This window comes from Solanum lycopersicum, chromosome 10 (assembly GCF_036512215.1).
Source record: "Solanum lycopersicum chromosome 10, SLM_r2.1".
Lineage (NCBI taxonomy): Eukaryota > Viridiplantae > Streptophyta > Magnoliopsida > Solanales > Solanaceae > Solanum > Solanum lycopersicum.
In genome coordinates this window covers 7,570,961-7,587,395 of record NC_090809.1, presented here as the reverse complement: position 1 = coordinate 7,587,395, position 16,435 = coordinate 7,570,961, and the positions used below count along the sequence as shown (strand labels likewise).

Sequence of the window (16,435 nt, the reverse complement as noted above, 5' to 3'; positions counted from 1 at the left end):
CAGATATCATTGATACAACGGTAGGAGAACCAAATCCCAAAAGCTAGTTATTAAAGTTGAAAAGCCCAAGGCTATATGAGATATATAAACTAGTAACCTTTGCCACACATCCTAAACCTTATCCCCATTTTGAAATACATTAATAATTATTACGCAATTTGCCTTCTTGTATAACTTCTCAAAGAATTGAACATGATTCTTTGTTGCAGCTAAACTATCAATTGGTATCAAATCAACATCTTTTAATAAAGTCTAACATCTGGAAAGACTAAAGATGGTTGAACCCACACAAGACCACCATGTTTTAATTATAAATATTATGGATGATGTAAGGGAGAAGAAGTACATGAAATTAACATAAAAAGGGAGAATCAGAAAGAGATGACAAGTCGTTTTATAATTATCCTACTCAACATTGTCAGCCATGGTGCCTACTGAGTACAAGTATTTTTCCTTCTTATATTACTCTTGTTGCATTATTTTCTGAGTATGGATGGATTGAACTTATATACTTTTAACTTTATCTTGTAGTTGTTTAATTATTCTTTCTCGATTTGTGTGTGACAGGGTCATGCTAATCTTCTAAACAAGAAATTATAGTTGTCAACATGGTCCTTACTAATTTTTGATCGTGACACATAAATTTCTTCCAACATTTTTTTTTTTGCTTTCAACTTTAGCACATTAGGAATATGCTATGGAGCAACCCTTCTGATAAGGAAAAGATATATAAGGTAGATTTTAGCTGGAGGATAATAGACTAGTTTCTGCCAGACATCATCCACCACTTGTTTTCATAATAATTGGAATACAAAATCTTTTCGTCTATATATTGATGACTATAATTAAAAAAAAGAAGAAGATATGTTAACCCCTCATGTTAATCTCACAATCACTGGTCCAGCAACCAAACAAGTATCCTAGTTGACTATTATATATTAATTATATACTTTCATGATGGAGTGTAATACATCTTGATAAAAATTAAATAAAAATTATTATTTGAGCAACTTTCACATATAGTAAACATAAAATTTATATTTGTATGTTATAGCAAAATTTGCATAATTGAACTCCATAGCAATATTATATATGTATGATTCGCTATACATATACAATTGAAGCGAATTGTCTAAAGCGAAAAAGAGAGAAATTATATATAATTTGAATTGTATAAAACGAGAAAGTGAGAAAGACATAATTAAAATATATAAAACGAGAAAGAGAGAAATTATATAATTTGAATTTGTATAAAACAAGAAAGAGATAAAGGCAAAAAGAATTTTGTGTAGGGAATATACAATTGAAGCGAATTGTATAAAACGAGAAAGAGAAAAATTATATACAATTCAAATTGTATAAAACGAGAAAGCGAGAAAGGCATAATTGAATTGTATAAAACGATAAAGAGAGAAATTATATACAATTTGAATTTGTATAAAACGAGAAAAAGAGAAAGGAAAAAACAGACTTGTGCATGGAATATACAATTGAATCGAATTGTATAAAACGAGAAAGAGAGAAATTATATACAATTTGAATTTGTATAAAATGAGAAAGACACCATAACAAATTGTATAAAACGAGAAAGAGAGAAATTATATACAATTTGAATTTGTATAAAACGAGAAAGGCAAAAGAGACTTGGGCAGGGAAATATTTGTATTGTATAATTATAAGTGTATAGAACGAAGATATATGTATTTGCATGCGTTTATACAATTTTCTCCCGCTTTATACAATTAGAAACATAATCAATACAATTCTATTGTATAAAGCGAGAGAGGCAGGCGACAGGAATAAGCGAGAGAGAGAGGCAAGCGACAGGAATAAGCGAGCGAGAGAGGGAGAGTGACAAGCAAGAACATGAGGAAGAGAGGGACTGACAAACAATTTGTTATGGAACACAAATAAATCAAAGGGTAGATACTATATTTATTTTATATTATTAGTTTTTCATTTTATACAATTATCCCTAATTAGTATCAGTTAAAATTAAAGATTAAAATATTACTATTTCCTCAAAAATTATAAAATAAAATTTCTTACTCCACTACAACTTTTCTTCTCACCGTACACACCACACACCAATTTTTTTTTAAAAAAATGTTACTTCGTCTCCTCCTCCCCCATCTCTTCAAATAATAATTTAAATATTATTTTAATTTAAAAAAAAAAAAACTACCCAACTCCACATAACCTATGCTTTCAAAAAAATTCTCATTTTAATATATATATATATATATATATATATATATATATATATATATATATAAAAGTATATTTTTACTTGTCACAAGACTTTTCTAAAAATAAAAAATTTTCTTTTTGGTGTATTCGATAAATAAATAGAAAAAAATATTTTTATAAATAAATATATATATATATATATATATATATATATATATATATATATATATCAAAATGAAAAAAAAAATAACAGCGCAGGGATAGACGGGGAGGGGAAGAATTTCATTTTATTTTTTTAAAAAAAATATTATCAAATCTTTTTGGGCAGGAGGGGTGTGGTCTGATGAATTCTAAGAAAATATTTTATAAAAAATTAAAAAAAAACTTTGTAAAATAACTTTTAACACAATTACTTTGTAAAATAACTTTCATAAATAAAAAAACAGGGGATTGTTGTGCTTTAAATTTTATTTTAAAAGTAAATAGTTATTTTTGAAGAAAAATGCACAAGTACCTCCTCAATCTATGCCGAAATACCAGAGACACACCTATACTATACTAAGGCCCTATTACCCCATTAACTTATTTTATTAGTAATTTTCTACCCTTTTTCGGCCTATGTAGCACTAGCTTGAAAAAATAAGCCAACAAGCATTGGACCCACAAGATAGTGTCACGTAGGCCGAAAGGGGTAGAAAATTATTAATAAAATAAGTTCAGGGGTAATAGGACCTTAGTATAGTATAAGTGTGTCTCTGAGATTTCAGACATAGGTTGAGGGGGTACTTGTGCATTATCCCTATTTTTAATAACAATATTTTTTTTAAAAAAAAAGGATAATGCATAAGTACCCCCTCAACTTATGTCCGGAATCTCTGACACACTTATATTATACTAAGGTCCTATTACCCCCCTGAACTTATTTTATTAATAATTTTCTACCCCTTTTCGGCCTACGTGACACTATCTTGTGTGCCCAAAGTTGGTTGACTTTTTTTTATCAAGTCAGACTCCTAATAGTTTAGGTATATATATATATATATATATATATATATATATATATATATATATATATATATATATATATATATATATATATATATATATATATATACACACACACACACGCATTCGCTTATCGCTTTCGTGAGTTGATGTTTAACTTGCACCTAGAAGATTCAATCTTCCTTGAGATTTTAGTAGTTGTTCTTTTTTATGCCTATTCACGAGTGTTTAAAGGGAAATTTGTTTGTTTTGATATTTAATTTAAACCCCTTTCCCCACAGCATTCCATTCGAAGTAGTCGAAAAATTCTAAGATGGGGAAAGTGGTGATGCTCTTTGATTGCATCGGCTTGCTTAATCTTTAATCGTCTAGCTGTCCCCTAAGCCCCTTTCGCCTATGTTGTCTCAGTCTTGGATATAATCCATTACTTATCTTTCTTTGTTTGAATGAGACTATTTGATGTCCTTTCATCTCAAAGTAAATGTAATAAGAGTTCTAAATCCGGTAATTTCATACGAAAAGGAGTCTACATAGTATGGCCCCCTATCCCTTATTTTTACGCTATTTGCTCTGTTTCTTATTTGTTTGGGGCTAGACCTCCGCTTAGATCATCCTTGGATGCTACCGATATATATAATTACTATTATTTGAGTTTTTTTAAATTATTACATATAAATTATTTTATTAAACATACATCACTACCATATATACTAACCTTACCTCTACTTTCAAACAAATATACATATCACCACTTTTAATAATAGAGAAAATACATAATAAAAATATTGAACTTATCCGCATAACTTACTTTAACACTGTAACTTTATGGGTAATTATTTACCCCCCTCCCCCCTCCAAAACTCATTTCAAGTGAATTTAATACCTCCTTAATTGATGATATAATAAGGAAACTGTGATAACTCTCCCAAACTCGTGTGTAAAGGATAAAAAGTAATTAAAAATGAACCAAATTCCAATTTCATTAATTTTGTCATTTTTCAATTCTCTCCACCCTTCATCTTGTTCACAAAGCCACCGTATACCACCATGAAATCAACCATTTATCCATTCCTTTTCATCCATCCCCATCACCACCTCCACCTCTTCGATTCCACTAGAATAAAAAATGAAAAAAGAAGGCATTTTGATTACCTAGGAAGGACAGAATGTTGGTTGGAGGTGTCTATTGCGTGGTTAAAGAGAACGGAAGTACTATATCTTAACACTCTGAGACTGGTGTTCAGTTCATGAGGAAATAAAATTGTTCGTATCGATGGTGTTTGTGATGGGTATTATGGAGTAGATGATGGGTATTGGGTAAATTCATCCATAAACATTTCGATGTGGTGCTTGTGGTGAATCTAATTAGCTGCACAAGTTTTCATTCTCGCCATCATTTCAATATTTTGTCACTACTCTTCTCATAAATTTATTTTCAGACGTTTATCGTAGTCATATTTAGTTGACTTCATTTATGTTTGTGATAGGTATTGAAATATTTTGAAATTGACAGTAATGATGTGGTATTTTGGAGTTGATTTCAATGATGGTATGTTAAGGAATATGAAATTAACGGTGAAGGAGGCGACACAACTATTGGTGATGAGTAATATAGAGTCGGCGGCTGCTGGTGATATTGTTATCGGTGATGAGTATTGTGGAGTTGATGATTGTGAAATGGTGTAGGCAGTAGTGATAATGTTATGAATTTGATGGTAGCGGTAATGGAGGAACAGGGCGAGGAGTAGTTGGTGAATGGTGGTGGATTGTGAAATAAACGGTGGTCAAATGGTGAGGGACGCTGAAGGTTGGGGTAGGTGATTTTTTATTTTAAAAATGTGTAAAAATAATTTTTTTGACATGTGGAGGTGCTTGTAGCACAACTGCCTTTACAAGTGTGGTTCTAGACTTCTGAAGGGATATTAAATTCACTAAAAATAAAATTAGGGATAAAGAATTATTTGTAAAGTTAAAGTGCTAACGTAAATTGTCCAACCAAAGTTCATAATTTTTTTATGTGTTTCCCCTATTTTATATCATATATTATTAAAGATACCATGAGATATTCATTTGCCAAAAAAATCAAAAACTTGCACAATTAAACCATCCACGGTTCAAGCTTTCATGTTAATCAATTATTTCTCTCTTATCAACCTCTATTTCCATCGCCAGTTTTCTTTCTTCATTCTCTCCACTTCCACCATTAAAACGTTAAAATTGAAATCTAAAACAACACAACAATTTGAGGTTGTGTCAGTTAATCATTTTCAAAGTCATGTATCCATGATAGATTCTAATTTGTTTGTCATCTAATTTTTAAAAGTTGAGGTAAAACTTCATTGACATAGGTTTTTTTTTGTTTTCTTTTATGGCTAGTGATTCTTCAGATGATAAGAATGTTTATTTATCGTTGCTCAGAAAAAAACATGAAATTGCCACTGCGATTCTCAAAATTTTTCGCCACTTAATTTAGAAATAAAAAAAACAATAACTTTAATGAAAAAATTAGAAAGACAATGCCGTATGTAATTTATCGCAAATGCAAAGAGGGTTTATGCAGTAATATAATTATGATGAACCTTAACAAGGAAGAAGATAAGAAATAGACTTTTTAGATTGCATTGAAATTATTGAAGTATCTGACATCTTATTGAGTTAAAATTATATGTGTCTGTTTGTTATATCTAAGTAAGTGTGTAGGTATCCGAATGAATATGGGCATGTATTGGGAATTTATGTATTATTGGAGATGTACCCATGCATTGGGCACATTATGGATGTATCTGACACATTATTGAGTTAAAATTATATGTATTTAGTTTTTAATTAACGTATATGCATCTGACAAAATATACATATATCTATTTTAATAATAGTTGATGAATCTTAGTTAATAAGTCTAAAGTTTGCTAAATAGTCAAAAAAGGAATGATTTTGATTGTTTTGATTTTTTTAGTAGTTGTGATATGTCAAATTCTTTAAACTAGTTGCTAACATGATTTTCTTCTTAATTAATGACTTTCGATCATATCTCTTAATTAGACTCACTCCTTAATTAATAACTTTTAATTACATTCCTTAATTATACACACTAATTGATACTAGATGCATGTATATGAAAAGATAGATAATATGGTAAGGAATATGGTATTACAAACTAGTGTAACCTAAGTTATATATTAGATCTCAAAGTAGTGTGAGTTGTGCAAGTTACCTTTTTTTTTTTAATTTCATTCTTTTGTGTATAAATATGAGAAATAAAAAGAAAGAAGTGTAAAATGGAAAAAGAGAAAAAGGTTTTTAAAAATAAAAAATATAAGACTATTTTTTTGCATCTACACTATAATTTATTTTTTTTATTGTATTTGTAAAAATAATTTTTTTTAGGACATCTATGAAAAATTTAACAAAAAAGGATTTCACCATTAAAACAATAAGCATTAATTAGATATTGAATCAAAGAACTAAAAAATTTTGATGTAAGACTATCTCTAATCGCATCAAGGTTCTTAGAGCAATAAATGATCTCAAGCTAACCTCATGTCATGGAATTATGCTAAGATTAGCATAGTTCAATAGAAAACTATAATATGAATAGGGAAGCTTAATTTGAAATATCTATGTAAAGCAGATACCACTAAAAGTGAGTTGAAGTCCGAAAGAAACAACACAAGCAATATCTAATTGTCTGTCTGAAAAGTCTCTACTAATATGGATTGTTATGACAAACTCCTAACTGAATCCAACATGGAATGTAGTGACCAAATGAAAACACAAGTGTTGTACTAGAACAGATGATGAATCACCAACTGGGCTACTGCTAACCAGAATAATACTAACTGTGAGCTATATGTGAAATGTTAAATCTATATTATCAAACAATATAGGCAGAAAATATGTGATCAATATGTTTAATATACTAAGTATGAAGGATATGCATGATAAACATGATATCTGAACATACTAAATCTGTAAAACATGTTGATGCAATAACCAAGTAAAATATCAGGAAGCTAAGGTATATTGATTTGAAATATATGAATACAAGGTTATGCAATGACTGAAAATCTGATTTGTTGGAGATACTAAAACTCTCGTCAATCAAGTGAGCAACTGCATAGAATTTAGTGTACTGCTACCACATCAAAAGGCGAGTGTTAAATACTTGTCATCTTAAGGGACCTGATAACTGGGCTATTGTTGATCCACTAAGCATATGTCTATCTAAGACAAATTCTATGGTGGTACGTAATTTTAGATCTTAGAGATCACTACAATAAAGGTTCATAGAAGCTAAATGGAAATCTTCATCCCTAAATTCTACTTGACGCTAAGCATAATTTCAATGAAAACATGCATAGATCTTGAAACAGTAATAATCTAATACATACTGAGTAGTTCATAGATCATGATAACTGAAATCATAGTGAGGAATACTTTATCTGAAAGCATCATAATCATGATATGTGAAAATATACGGAAGAAAACTTCATTCAAAAGGATCATAATTCATGAAAAACTGATAATCTAAGATATGCATTTGAAAGTAACATAGTTCTCTGATCATGAAAATACTTGTATACTTAGGGTTCAAGAAATAGCATTGAAAACATGAATTTCATGATTAAAACAATGCAATTTAGGTAAAATTGTGAGGAAACCTGATTTACATTGACCGGAGACAAAGATAATAGAAAGTTTTATCTTGTAGGATTCATAATCTTGAAATTCTAAAGTTTCTCTGGATCTCAATGGGTGAAGGGATACCCATTGATATAACTTCCACATACATATAGTAGAAAAACCTTGGCTTGGTTCTTGGAATGAAAACTTGAAGCTTGGAGCACTAGTTCTTGCTTTGGGAGGAAACTTGAGAGAGAAGAATCTAATTTGGAAAATTTATGAGGGAATTGGAAGTCTTAGGCTGATAAAATCTCTCTAATGTCACTTAAAACGACATAATATATGAATTAAAAAAAGTGACAAAGACCCAATTAACCATGACTTAATAAGTGACGGAGTTGTCTACTAACGTCTTCCACGGACCGTACACCACTTCATGGTATGCGAAGGTGTCCATGAAAGTAGAGCAAAGTTGAGTCCTGAGGTTCAACTTTTATGGATGCCTCTACAGGTCGTATACTCATCCACAGGTCGTAGAAGTACCCGTAGAGGATAAAATTTCTGAGTTCTGGGTTATTTGGTTCACGGATCAGTTCACGGCTCGTGAAAGCTTCTACTGTCCATAGTGTCCATGAATCCTCTCTTTAGGAATTTTCCCAACCTGAGCTCTGGTCAACGAATCCCTTCGCGGTCCGTGAAAGGGCCCATACGTTTTTCTGTAACTTTCAGTTCCTTCTTATTTTCCAAGGCATGGTCTAGGCTTAGGAACTTTTGGGGTATAACCCTTGTATGGATTTGGTTCGCCGGGTTAGTTATTATATTTTCTAGATACTTCTTCTTTGTATTGGAAATTTGCTGCACTCGAATTTAGAAACAACCAATCTGCATGTACTGTCTACCTTATCCAAACTTCATTTATAAGATTTCATTGAATATGTTATTGAACTCTCAAAAAAAATTCTTGATGAAACAACCATAAGTTAATACACACAAAATAAAAAATTAGTTATGTACAAATTGTCAATTTGTCACACTCTCTCTCTAAAACCCACAAGGAGCCAAAATAAGCAAAATAAGTAATCTTTGCTCTCTCTCTCCAATAACTAACCAACGGCTCACATTTTCAATTTCATCCACAAAACATCATCCAAATTCTATATCTACCTATTTCTCATCCTCATCTTTATTCATTCATTCATTCAACACACACAAACAGAGCCATGGCTTCTTCATCTTCTCTCACTCTTTCTCAAGCTATTTTCTCTCCTTCTCTCCCTCGCCATGGCTCATCTTCTTCCTCTTCTCCTTCTATCTCTTTCTCCACTTTTTCTGGCCTTAAATCCACCCCTTTCACTTCCTCTCACCGTCGTATTCTTCCTTCCACTACCGTCACTAAACAGCACTTCTCTGTTCGTGCATCCTCAGCTGTAGAGACTTTAGAGAAAACTGATGCAGCCATTGTTGAAAAATCTGTTAACACCATTCGATTTTTGGCTATTGATGCTGTTGAAAAAGCTAATTCCGGTCATCCCGGTTTACCCATGGGATGTGCTCCAATGGGTCATATATTGTATGATGAAGTAATGAAATATAACCCCAAGAATCCTTACTGGTTTAATCGTGACCGATTTGTTCTATCTGCTGGTCATGGTTGTATGCTGCAATATGCGCTTCTTCATCTTGCTGGTTACGACTCTGTTCAGGTCTAATTCTTCTTCTCGAAAAAAAATAATTGTGTTTGTTATGGTTGAAAATGTTTGAAATTCGGATTATGATTTGTGTGCTTGTATTCATTATGTCTTGCTGATTATAGTTTTTGGTACTAATAATTGATTAGGAAGACGATTTGAAAAGTTTCCGTCAATGGGGAAGCAAAATTCCGGGTCACCCTGAGAATTTTGAGACACCTGGTGTTGAAGTCACTACTGGTTAGTGTATTTTGATACGATTGGTTTGAATATATGTATCGTCGTGCTATACATTAGGTTCCATATGTTTGATTTGTGAGTCGATATGATTGATTATTATCTTGTTTTGTTTGTTCTTAGGTCCTCTGGGGCAAGGTATTGCCAATGCTGTTGGATTGGCTGTTGCCGAGAAGCACTTGGCTGCTCGATTCAACAAGCCTGATGCTGAGATTGTTGACCACTATACGTAAGAGTGTTTCCTTCACTACGACAAAAACAACTTTTAGCTACAATAAAGCGTGCTAAAAGTCTTTACTGACATTAGTTAAATATCTTTGGATCCAATCTTGCTATAGGCTTTAGGAACATTTACGAAGAGTGCTAATTGTTGTTAAACATACATATTTAGTGGCAATAAGCTATTGCTGTTAATCAATTGCTTCCATAAATCATTTTGATGTAGTGCTTGCTCCTAAGATCGTTTTCGTTTTGTATACTCTAGTTTGACTGATGGCAATTGTTGTTGGCTGTTCAGATATGTTATACTTGGGGATGGTTGTCAGATGGAGGGTATCTCAAATGAAGCTTGTTCCCTTGCTGGCCATTGGGGACTTGGAAAGCTGATTGCTTTCTATGACGATAATCACATTTCCATTGACGGAGACACAGAAATTGCTTTCACTGAGGATGTTTCTGCTCGTTTCGAGGCTCTAGGATGGCACGTGATCTGGGTGAAGAATGGTAACACGGGTTATGATGAGATTCGTGCAGCTATTAAGGAAGCTAAATCTGTCAAAGACAAACCTACTATGATCAAGGTCCAATATACACTTGAAGTTTATGTTGTGAACTGAAAGAAGAGATTTTAAAAGAACCTAACAAACATTGCTTTGACTGTTCTTTTCTCCCGACAGGTAACTACAACGATTGGTTTTGGCTCTCCTAACAAGGCAAACTCTTACAGTGTGCACGGTAGTGCACTTGGAGCAAAGGAAGTCGAGGCAACTAGAAATAACCTGGGATGGCCTTATGAGCCTTTCCATGTGCCTGAAGATGTGAAGAGGTACTATAACATGTTCATTTCCTCGATGTATTTAACCTGTTGCAGTTACTTATGTTGGTTATTATGTGCAGCCATTGGAGCCGTCATACACCGGAGGGTGCTGCCCTAGAAACTGAATGGAATGCTAAGTTTGCTGAATATGAGAAGAAGTATGCAGAGGAAGCTGCAGATTTGAAATCCATCATTACTGGTGAACTACCTGCTGGCTGGGAGAAAGCTCTTCCTGTGAGTAACTTGTTGCTAAGAACTGATAATTTCTGTATCTTTTGCAATATCGAATTTAGGATCTTAATCGTTTACTTGTAATCTGTCTTGATCTCAGACTTACACTCCCGAGAGCCCAGCTGATGCCACGAGAAACTTGTCACAACAAAACCTTAATGCTCTTGCCAAGGTTGTACCTGGTTTCCTTGGTGGTAGTGCTGATCTTGCTTCATCAAACATGACTCTTTTGAAAATGTTTGGTGACTTCCAAAAGAACACTCCAGAAGAGCGTAACTTAAGGTTTGGTGTTCGTGAACATGGTATGGGAGCGATATGTAATGGGATTGCTCTACACAGCCTTGGCTTGATCCCGTATTGTGCTACTTTCTTTGTGTTCACTGACTACATGAGAGGAGCCATGAGAATATCAGCCTTGTCTGAAGCTGGAGTTATTTATGTTATGACTCACGATTCAATTGGTCTAGGAGAAGACGGTCCAACTCATCAACCCATTGAGCACTTGGCTAGTTTCCGTGCCATGCCAAACATTCTGATGTTCCGTCCAGCAGATGGTAATGAGACAGCAGGAGCTTACAAGGTGGCTGTCCTTAAGAGGAAAACACCATCAATCCTTGCCCTCTCTCGGCAAAAGTTGCCACAACTTGCGGGAACTTCTATTGAAGGAGCAGCAAAGGGTGGCTACATTGTATCAGACAATTCTTCAGGCAACAAACCTGATGTCATTTTGATCGGTACTGGTTCCGAGTTGGAAATTGCTGTCAAGGCTGCTGAGGAACTAAAGAAAGAAGGAAAGACAGTGAGGGTTGTTTCCTTTGTTTGTTGGGAGCTTTATGATGAACAATCAGCTGAATACAAGGAAAGTGTCCTTCCATCATCTGTTACAGCTAGAGTTAGTATTGAAGCTGGATCAACATTCGGGTGGCAAAAATTTGTTGGCGATAAAGGAAAAGCTATTGGGGTTGACGGGTTTGGTGCTAGTGCTCCTGCTGATAAGATATACAAAGAGTTTGGTATTACAGCAGAAGCTGTTGTAGCTGCAGCTAAACAAGTTTCTTAGGCGATGTCCATTACAATTCTTGCTGGTCTACTCTACTGAATGAGATAATGAATTGAGACGACATCAAATGGATAATAAATCTAAGATTAGGATAGAAATTAGGCACATTGATGTACCTAAACTTGTACACTACATATGTTGAGTTTGTAATTTCATTTTGGTTCATTGGTAAAGATGTCGCTTTCGCCATTAGAGTTTCATGTGTCTATGGCAATGAGATTTTTTTTCTTCATTTTAATCCATTTGGGGCATTCAACATTCTGATTTTTTTTTTAAAATATTGAACTTGATGATATCCCACATAGGCAAAATCTACTACAAAATCAAATTGTTCATGTACACATTTTCCTTATACATTTTGGATGGTTGAAAAGGGGTTATCTCCTCTTGAGTTGGGCCTACTATTTGGATATTGGATTATAGCCATTGAAAAAATTATATATAGAAATCTAATCTCTTGAAGGAAAAATGTGAGTCTTTCTAAGCAACAAAAAATGTGGCCCATGCCAAGTGTTGCATGATGGAGAATTTGGCTGTAGTAGCTAAAATTTCTAGCTCAAAACTGCCTATCCTCATTATCTTCTCCCCTTTTCTTGAGTGATAAATTTGTGAAAGTTATGGGTCCTTCAAGCTACTTTTGTTTGGCCCTTATTTTGTTGGTTTTTCTTTTTGTTTGTTTGAGGCAACTAGTAGGCTGTTAAAGATGGCCTCCCTTCAATGTGGATAACATTTGTAGTTTTACTAAAAAGAATTGTGGTAGAGTAGTAAGTAGTCTTTCATTCTTAATAAGGTGTTTTGAGTTTAAATTGCCTTCGTTTGGGAGTATTTCACCCTCTAATATGGGACAAATTTGAATTTAGTCCGGCTCCAATACGAATACTAAACATTAACTCAGAAAACAAACAAACAAAAAATAGAATAGTGTTTATAGATTTAGCATTCTCTTTGTGCTTATTTTGCGTGCATGGTATCTCAATTCTTTAATTGTCTTATTACTTTTATCAAGACATATATAAGATAACTATATCCACTAAATTTTAAAAACAAGTGTCGAAGTTTGTTTGCTCTGCAAATTTAAGCTTGATATCTCATGATTTTTTTTCTTAATCTCCATACATGAAAGATTGTAAAAATCATATCATATATTATTAAAAGTGTGAAGCTCGAAACCTCAAAGTTGAATTATCATTTTGTTCTTCACTTAAATATTTTTAAATATTTTTTTTGATGTACAAAATGTAGAAATATATTTTAATAACTAATTAAATAATCAATGTTAAGTATTCAATTTAAATTATTGTAATTAAGATATAATGGAAGATAAAAAGTCATTCAAATGAATGAAATAGGTTACATTAATTTGCTAGGTGGAAGTTCAAACATTTCAAATGAAAAGTATTAAAAGAAATTGTTATATATTACAATCCCCAAAAATTTATTCCTCATCCCTATTTTGTATGTTTTCTCTATCAGGTTTTCTTTTATCGACAATATTGTGTAGTTGAATTTGGTTTAGACAATGTAAGACTCTCATCTCCCTCTCCTTTTTTAATATAAAGTTCTTATGGTATGTTCTTTAGTATTTTGTATTCCGTGTAATGTTTTAATTTTTATTTATCATATAAATCATGCTCAGTTCTTTAATTGTTGTTTAATGATTTGATCTTTCACATGAAAATAAACTATTAAAATTTTGTTGTCACCATTTATGAGGTAGATTTTTAATTTCAGGAATAAATATATGATATTTTTGAAGGCAGTTGAATTACTTTGTTGCTTCTATTTTTCTTGATAAGTATTGGATATGACTTCTTTATTTGCTAAATAGATATTTAGTGTTTGCCTTCATTACTGTTAGGAACTTGAATTTGTTATTTTAATAATTGAAGAATTTTTTATAATGTCTTTATAGATTTTAAGAAGTTTATATTTGCTTCGTACAGTAACATACGCTTTAAAGTAGAAAGAATGTTAGACAAAAGATAAATGACTGTTTTATTTCTATATTAAATTAAAATGTTTAACTATTTAATAAATTCGATATCAAACAGTAACACATCACATTAGTCATGAATCAACCACCATAATGTCTATGAAATATCTTTGTTATTGATTTCATGCTGGACTAAATTATGATTTTTTTTTGTTCTTTTTGTATTCCAATTGGAAATATTTATGGTTGTGTTTGTCCTCCAAAAAGAAAAAAAAATGGATCTATATTATATGTAGTTTTTTTTATATATATAAATATTTGTATTAATGTCCCACTAACTCTCCTTTATGTAAATATATACAAAAAAAATTGGATCTATATTACTATATATAGTTTTTTTTATATAAATATTTATATTAATGTTCCACTAACTCTCCTTTATGTAAATATAATAATTTTCACTAATTATTTTCATTATGATTTTTACTCGTACCTCTCATTCATGATTTGATATGAGTTAAAGTCATATACATGATCCATGACAACTCTTGTGTTCTTCGATTCTATCTATAAATAGTGACATTTGATACAAGATTATACACACTAAAAATAGTTGAAAAAAATGTATAACTCTCTATGTTTTCTCTTTTGTTTATCTCTTTTTATTTATTTTGTTTAATGTTTAGATTTCTTTATTGTTTTCATTGTATAACATTATTAATGTGTGTGTGTGTGTATATATATATATATATATATATATATATATATATATATAAACATGGAAAGCTTCAAAATAAAAGAATTATCATTTTATCCCTAAACTTAATTAAAGTATCAAAAAATATATAAAAAATCAATTTAATTATTCCTTTAAAATCAAAAAATGGTTAATTTGGGTAAATTAAATTAAGTATTGTCCAGTTTCATTTGACTAATAGTTCATTTACTTTTAATATGACAATGCTTTAGGCTTTTAGCATTCTCTTTGGATGCAGGTACAATGCATTAAGTTCAGAAATTAAATCTCTATTTTTAAAAAAATGAAAAAAGACCATCTCATAATAATTTAGGTCTTTTCAACTACTCCAAACATCTTATAACGTGAACTCTTCTATTTCTCCTAACATCTCAAAATAAATTTTGTCTTTTCTACTACTCTTAAAATCATGTTATAAATAAGTCTTTTTGCTATTTCATTTGGTTAAAATATACATAGTTTCTTGAGTCTTTTTCTCTACCATCTTCAGCTTCATGTACTTATCTCAACTTATGGGCTTGTTATTTTTGTTTTCATTGTATTTGATTTTTTTTGTAGCACATAAGAAGTCTGTAGTAATATATATATATAATCATTTGTCGTAGAAGAACTGTTTTAAGTATTTCGGGATAAACGTGCGGTGTACTTTCTCAAAGACTAGTATTATTATAATAGGGAACAAAAAAATTTAAAAGTTATATCATAATTTTATCCTTACAATAAATTAAAATGTTATAAAACATTTAATTATTTAGTTTAAATGTTAAATTGTATCATTTTAATAAAAATGTAGATGACTTTTGCATTTCCTTAAATTAATTCTTAATTAAAATATAAGGAAATAATTAAATGTTTGAAATGTGAAAAAATATATTTTAATTTTACATGTATATCCTAGAATAATTAATGGCATATGAAAAGAGTGACCCCCCATTTATCCGATTAATGCCATTGACTTTATTTATTTGATTTATTATTACTAAGATATTAAAAGTGTGTTATTATATATGAATGAATTAGTAATAAATTGTTGAGATGACTGGTAATCTCCTCAATTTATTACTAATTACAATGATTTGTGTTTTCATCTGTTTAATTATTCATTCTAACTAGACTAGATTCCAAGTTCAAAGCAATAATTATTAGTGGTAATGTTAATTCTCTTATTAAGTCTAACTATGATTTGTATTTTTCATCTTTTCATCTATCTATATATTAAAGACTATGTTAGAACTTAAAAATATAGAATTTAAACAGACATTTCTACTACTATTTAAGAACTATGCGATAACCATTGAAAAATGAAAGATATTGTCATTCAACTGATAATCGAAAAATTATTTCATCTATGATAGGCAAAAAAGACATGAAAAAATAGAATACATGAAGTGGAGAGAAGAACTTGAAGACTTCTTTTTAGACATGCCTAAGTCCTCATATCTCTTTCGATGTATATTCTGCTTCACGAAAATTATTGTTGTTTCTAATTTCTTTTGCATTTCTAACAAACTCATTGTGGTGTTGTAATATTTTAGCTATTATTATGAGCTTTTGAAATAGATGTATGTATGAAGTTCAGTATTTAAATTATATATCTGTCAGTTTTATATTTTAAATGTAATTGCTTTTAATCTTGTATAATTTTGATAGTATTGCTTTTTAATTTAAAAACCTT

The 16,435-nt window shown here is 31.1% G+C and overlaps 1 protein-coding gene and 1 long non-coding RNA gene across 2 annotated transcripts; both read left to right on the top strand.

The window, feature by feature from the left end:
• Positions 1-321: 321 nt before the first annotated feature.
• On the top strand, positions 322-5,163 carry LOC138339079 (uncharacterized). The gene is made up of 2 exons (XR_011212115.1): positions 322-444; positions 4,683-5,163. It is a non-coding gene; the product is annotated as an uncharacterized lncRNA (long non-coding RNA).
• A 3,661-nt stretch (positions 5,164-8,824) lies between these two features.
• Positions 8,825-12,308, top strand: LOC101245299 (transketolase, chloroplastic). Its single transcript, XM_004248512.5, has 7 exons — positions 8,825-9,521; positions 9,656-9,746; positions 9,867-9,972; positions 10,261-10,543; positions 10,640-10,788; positions 10,860-11,013; positions 11,111-12,308. Exons 1-7 carry the CDS (start codon positions 9,039-9,041, stop codon positions 12,068-12,070), a joined length of 2,226 nt encoding a protein of 741 aa, XP_004248560.1. The 5' UTR covers positions 8,825-9,038; the 3' UTR covers positions 12,071-12,308.
• Positions 12,309-16,435: the final 4,127 nt, after the last annotated feature.

Bases quoted from the DNA above. Each gene is read 5' to 3' on its own strand.
- LOC101245299 (XM_004248512.5), top strand. From the start codon at position 9,039: ATGGCTTCTTCATCTTCTCTCACTCTTTCTCAAGCTATTTTCTCTCCT. The intron at 9,522-9,655 runs GTCTAATTCTTC...ATAATTGATTAG, and splicing joins CTGGTTACGACTCTGTTCAG to GAAGACGATTTGAAAAGTTT. The intron at 9,747-9,866 runs GTTAGTGTATTT...GTTTGTTCTTAG, and splicing joins TGGTGTTGAAGTCACTACTG to GTCCTCTGGGGCAAGGTATT.